We start from the raw sequence: 6523 nt of genomic DNA, 5'->3' as shown, positions 1-6523 counted from the left end.
CGCCTCCTATAATATCTCGAGTCCCGCCTCAACACACAGCTGACCAATGAAAGCGTTTAGCTCACACAGCAGGACCAATCACTGAATATTGTACTCTGGAATCTGGAGCAATGGCGGTGGTATGTCGGGTTGCCTTTTCGCTTTACCGGGTCTTCGTTCTACTGCGTAAATGTATGAATCTACAAATCATCTAGATAGTCAGACACGTGATGATGTTATAATTTGGGCTATCAATATTTTGTATAGATCAATGGAAGTGTATGCGCCACGCGCGCACTTAATGTGAAGTCTAGAGACGCATGGCGTAAGGAGGAGTGGCTTTTACGCAAATGTGGATTCTCATTGAGTCTGTCCAATGACAGAACGGCTGAAGTTATTATTTTATAACGTCAGACAGCTTTATGGTGTAAATAGGCCCTGTATCTAGAACAATCTGAGGAGGTTTCCAAGGTAAGACATATATATATATATTCTATGACAATCATTCTATGACAATCATTTTGGTTTGTCTTCAGCAAACCAAAATGTATCCAGCGATTGTAGCCTGTATCTGTTTCTGCCCCCATTGAATCGTCTGTAGACTGTTGCCTGTATCTATTTCTGCCCCATTGAATCGTATTTAGCCTATTGGTAGATAGGCTATTATAGCACTGTCACTATTCTAGTCACGGTGCTATAGTAGATGTAAAGTAAATGTCCTAAAGCCATAGATTCCAACGTCATATATCGAATAGACATGAATAATGCCAGATTGGATTGATCCTAGGTTGACGTGTGTTTTTCCCCAGATGGCCATGTCTCTGGCTGACAGAGCTCTAGGAGCCATCATTGGATCAGCTGTAGCCGACGCAGCAGGTAATAACTGTAATACATATCGTTGGCATTACTGTATAAATAGCTTGACTTTTTGTATAAATAGGGAGTTCTTATTGACCAACTCTAGGTGCTATAGTTTCAGCCTGTAAATGGGGTGCAGTTTTTTATTTTTTATTTTTTTGTACAGATTTTCTATGTTGTTGGAATTTGGTTTATAGAGCTCCCATCACATGGTCTCTTCCCAGAGGCAAACATGGATAAGTGCTCACAAGTAGCCTAGACCTAATTTGTATGATTTAAAACATAAAATGGCATCATTGTATTCAGCATCAGCGTGTATTAACTCTGTGAAATAATGTTGAAAACCCTGCACCATCCCATCTAGCCCAGCAATTTTTAAGGATAATAAAAGATACACATAATAAACAGACATTTACTTTGGCCATCAGCTTCCCCTCATGACATGAGGTCACTCTGACTGTCAATCCCATCCCAGCCCAGCCCCTGCACTGGGTGTACGACCTGGATAAACTGGATGGCTTCCTGAATGAGGCCCCTACACCTGAGTTCAGGCCTAAGTCAGCCAACCCTTTCTACCACCGTGACACGGGTAACCAGAGCTGCTACGGGGACCAGGCCTTCGTGTTGCTGGAATCACTGTCTGAATGTGGAGGTAGTCAACTGTTCCAGTGTTGTCTGTTATCTTATAGTGTGGCACAATATGCAACTTTCTTAACTAACTGTTATCTTATTAAGATAACCTCAAAATTATTCCTTTAGCTACACAGCATCTTCATAGATTCAGACCTCGTTGTTATTTTTATTTTTTTCTTTCTCCCATTTGTTCAGGTCTGAACGTCAATGATCTGAGAAAGAGGACGTATAACTTCTTTGGGCCCAGGTCAGAGTATGACACCCCTGTCAATGACCCGTACAGGGATAGGAGTGGTAAGGAAACCTGATGATGAAGGCTGAAAGGAATGAATACACTCCATTCAGGATGACGTAGTGGATAAATATAGTTGCATCTAAAATAAAACAAACATGACAACATGTGTTTGTTTTTTCGTTTTTTTTTAGGCTATGGATATCTCACCAGCAGATCCCTAGCCTTAACTCTTACTTTACCCTAACCTCACCCCTTCCCCTATGTCAGGGGAAACTGGCCCACAACCATGCATGTTAATGATTGTCAACAAGCTGAATGTGTTGCATTGTGTGTCGTGTAAGGACCCAGACCCCAGCTGCCCATTGAGGGACCATGGCGACATGGAAGTATAAAGAGCTTCATGAAAAACATGGACGCAGGCAAGGAAGAAACAGGTAAACACTAATAAAAACAACATTATGTGTATACTATACATAAGTGATATAGGTAAAATAAAGCCTTACCAGCTCTAATTTTGCATAATGTCTCTCTGGTCTTCTTCTAGGATGTGAGACAGACTTTCAGCCGGATGGGATAGCAAAGCTGGCTCCGATCGTGGCGTTGTATGCTGGGAAGCCTGACATGCTGGAGAAGGTAGAGGAGGCTGTCCGAGTCACACAGAACAATGACGCGTGTGTGGCTGAGACACTGGCAGCAGCAAGGTCAGTTTCCTGTAGAAAGGAAACATACTGTACAGTATGTACAGGTATCATGACATGGTGATCACAAGAGCTCTGAGTTCAGGTGGGCCTTCGCGCTTCAGTAAATAAAGGAAAGGGGGGGTGCTCAACAACAATGACAGAAATCATGTGAAGGACTTACCAAGAAAAACTTCCAAACGGACTAGGTAGAGATAGAAAGGAGTTGGAGCACTCCATTGTACAGGATGCGAACAGATGCCTGACGTTTCAACATTGCAAAACACAACATTACAGACCCAGTAACTCTGGTTATACACAGAGCAAAACACAACATTACAGGCCCAGTAACTCTGGTTATACACAGAGCAAAACACAACATAACTGGTTATTTATTGCGCACATCATTACAGAGCCAATAACTCTGGTTATACACAGAGCAAAACACAACATTACAGACCCAATAACTGGTTATTTGTTGAGCAAAACACAACATTACAGACCCAGTAACTCTGGTTATACACAGAGCAAAACACAACATTACAGACCCATTAACTCTGGTTATACACAGAGCAAAACACAACATTACAGACCCAATAACTGGTTATTTGTTGAGCAAAACACAACATTACAGACCCAATAACTGGTTATTTATTGAGCAAAACACAATATTACAGACCCAGTAACTCTGGTTATTCACAGAGCAAAACACAACATTACAGACCCAGTAACTCTGGTTATTCACAGAGCAAAACACAACATTACAGACCCAATAACTGGTTATTTATTGAGCAAAACACAACATTACAGACTCAATAACTCTGGTTATTCATTTAAAACCCAAATGGCTTTTTCCTTCTTTCTGTTCCAGGATCCTAGAGCATTTCATCCTGAATGGTCCTGATGAGAAGGTCCTGGATTCTGTGCTTGATCAGCTCACTGACCCGAACAGGAAACAGCCACAGGACCTGGACAAAGCTGTGGTTGGTATGTGACTCACTTGACTGGGAGGCCCACCCTGCCCTGTGTCCCAATAATCTGTCCTTTCTCTTAAAGTGTGCATTCGTCCACTACTAAACTATTCATGCATCCTGTATGAATAGTTACCAAGAAAAAAAAAAAAGTAATTCTATTAGAATAGATATGTAATGATCTAACACATTTCTTCTCAATTCTACTCTTGTTTTAGGCCACATTTACCAGGTGAGGGAGAATCTGTCCAAAGCTCACCAGGATCTGATCCCCAGTGTGTTCCCCAACAGCTGTGGTCAGCTATGTCATCTAACACTCATTCACTTTTAATTGAACCTGTTTGATGTTACTTTTTTTTTTGTTATGTGGGGAATATGAAATATAAACAGAATTAATCTATGGTTGTCCAACCTTGTCTTTGGTCTCAGTCTGTCAGTTGCGTTTAAGTGATCGGGTTGTGTATTGTGGCTGATGTTTTCTATTCTACTGTATGGTCTCAATCTCTTTAGGTTTGCCTGGTTCGTTCCAAGCGGCGCTGCATGGGGTTCTGACGGCTAAGGAGTTTGATCAGGCTATCAGAGACACCATGGTCTGCGGAGGATGCACCTGCAGCAGGAGCTCATTTATCGGTGCCTGTCTAGGGGCTCAGGTACTATGGACACTTAACACTTACACTAGTCTTTTTCTTATTTACCACTGACTTTGCTAATAGTTACTTATCGAAGAAAAAATAAATGCTTAGTTACCCCTTTTAAGATGAATGCCCAACGTGTAAGTCGCTCTGGGCAAGAGCATCTGCTAAATGACTACAATGAAAAATGTATCAGGGCTCTGGTATGGAACACTATATAACTTGGACCTAACTAACTGTGGATCTCTTCTGGATGTTTGGTGACTTGCTGATGTGACTCAGGTAACTATGGACACTATCAAACAGGGCTTTACCTGATCAGGTACTGTAACTATGGACACTATCAAACAGGGCTTTACCTGGTCAGGTAACTATGGACACTATTAAACAGGGCTTTAGCTGGTCAGGTAACTATGGACACTATTAAACAGGGCTGTACCTGGTCAGGTAACTATGGACACTATCAAACTGGGCTTTACCTGGTCAGGTAACTATGGACACTATTAAACAGGGCTTTAGCTGGTCAGGTAACTATGGACACTATTAAACAGAGTTTTACCTGGTGAACTCGGGGGCATACCTGTAATGGATCTCTTCTGTATAATCTGATGTCCTCGGGTCAGGAGTTTCTGACCAGGCCATGTTTATGACTTGGCTGGGAAAGACTAGGGCCCAGAGGTGTTCCTGTTCAAGTCACGTATGGTCATGAAAAACTCGGGACTCCATATTAAATACAAATTTCATTATGGTTAGATGTTTTTTTTTTTTTTATGATCTAAAAAAATTATATTACTAATGTTTTTATTAAATGTTTTTATCCGTACAGATTGGGCTTCAAGGCATCCCTAACTCATGGAAGACCAAGACACTACGGTACAACTCTCTCCTGGAACATGGCAAAAAAGTGACTGAACGTTATCACCAAATGTAATCCAACTACTTCTGACCATTTATATTCACATTCTAGATGACCACATATGTAATGTAACCTTACGACCACCCGTTCCCACTATCTTCAGTGACTGGTGCACTTTGACAGAACATTAAATGAAGGTCCCAGCCTAAACTAGTGGGTTTTGGAACTGGATGCTCATGATTCTGTTGACTCACAGCATGTTGTATGAAGATGTTTCCACTTGTTATTTTCAATGAAGGCATTTCTATAATAAAGCCATCCTTATAAACACTTACTCGGTGACTTGATGTTTGTATATCCCATGATGGCTAGGAGAGATGCTCGTGGAGTAACGTGAAGATGATGCAGATGCCTAAAGAAAGGTCTAGTAAAAGTGGGTTTTAACGTGAGGTGAAATGTAGGTTAAAATGCTCCCTCCATTAGATATGCACTGGCCTAAAGCCCAGTCTGTTCAGTCAGTCTATGACCACAACTCCTTACCACAGGATTACACTGTAGTCTGTCTGAGATTAAACCATGTTATTTTTCCTAATGTTTAGAGAACATTCCCAGAACATTCCTAAATTTCTTAAACAAGAACATTTTTGCCAAAACCACCCTTCCTGGACACTGTCCATTCCAATCTCTGAACTCATACACACAAGTTGAATTTGCGAGCACGCGTGGTTGCATGCACACACACACACACGCAGCCAAAGGTTAAATAAAGATTAAATAAAAAAAATATTTAAAAGAAAAACACCATTGCAATGATATGAGTTACCCAATGAACTGCAGAAAGAGTACGCCATGTTCTCATGTTAATTCATGTATTTTATTTAACATGGGATTTTTTTTTCTCCCGCCTAAGACACTCACCACATCTGACGCAGAAAAGCTTTTTCATTCATTCATTTTTCTCCAGAATCGATTTTTGGAAATGCAGTATTTGGGGTCAAATTACAGCTCATCTAAAACAGTGTTCAACAATTCTCCTTGTCTACGAATCCCTAAATGGAATTGAACCAGCCTACCTGTCAGACCTACTCTCCCCCTATGAACCTCCACCCACCCTATGTTCAACCCAAGTCAAACTGCTCCATTTACATTGAAGTCATTTAGCAGACGCTCTTATCCAGAGTGACCTACATGGCCCTAGGACCTGGCTCCTCCCACGCACCACACCGTTGGAACTCCCTTCCTGACAAACTCAGGGCTGTTCAAACGGTTGGGGCTTTTAAAGCAGACCTTAAGACTCAGACAGTTGGAGCTTTTAAAGCAGGCCTTAAATCTCAAGACGGTTGGGGCTTTTAAAGCAGGCTTTGAGACTCACGGTTGGGGCTTTTAAAGCAGGCCTGAAGACTCAGACAGTTGGGGCTTTTAAAGCAGGCCTTATTAAGACTTAGACAGTTGGGGCTATTAAAGCAGGCTTTTTTGTCAGGCCAACCCTTCCTACTAGATATTTTATTTTATGCACTTTGAGATTATTCTTGTGTGATTAAAAGCGCTTTATAAATGTGATTATTATCTCTGTAATAAGTAGCAATTATTGTGACTGATTTGATTTAAGGAATAGAATTTTGTATTCATTTACAATTTTGTCCCCCTGCAGAACTACAAGACCACAGTGAAAAGGTCAGTGA

The 6523-nt window shown here is 41.2% G+C and overlaps 1 protein-coding gene across 2 annotated transcripts; it reads left to right on the top strand.

Moving 5' to 3' along the window:
* Window positions 1-315: 315 nt before the first annotated feature.
* On the top strand, window positions 316-5175 carry crj1a (Crystallin J1A). Of its 2 annotated transcripts, NM_001141570.1 has the most exon segments (11): window positions 384-450; window positions 789-855; window positions 1313-1489; window positions 1666-1764; window positions 2047-2139; window positions 2250-2406; window positions 3254-3369; window positions 3572-3633; window positions 3636-3649; window positions 3864-4003; window positions 4812-5166. In NM_001141570.1, coding segments are annotated over 9 exon segments (834 nt in total). In that variant the 5' UTR covers window positions 384-450; the 3' UTR covers window positions 3913-4003; window positions 4812-5166.
* The last annotated feature ends 1348 nt before the right edge of the window (window positions 5176-6523 follow it).

The sequence above is a fragment of the Salmo salar genome, chromosome 14 (genome assembly GCF_965601325.2).
Source record: "Salmo salar chromosome 14, fSalSal1, whole genome shotgun sequence".
NCBI lineage: Eukaryota > Metazoa > Chordata > Actinopteri > Salmoniformes > Salmonidae > Salmo > Salmo salar.
This window is presented reverse-complemented; position numbering and strand designations above follow the sequence as displayed.

Coding starts and splice junctions, on each gene's coding strand:
- crj1a (XM_014141413.3), top strand. CDS start 789: ATGGCCATGTCTCTGGCTGACAGAGCTCTAGGAGCCATCATTGGATCA. Junction 2,407..3,253: donor GAGACACTGGCAGCAGCAAG/GTCAGTTTCCTG, acceptor TTTCTGTTCCAG/GATCCTAGAGCATTTCATCC. Junction 3,650..3,863: donor TGTGTTCCCCAACAGCTGTG/GTCAGCTATGTC, acceptor CAATCTCTTTAG/GTTTGCCTGGTTCGTTCCAA.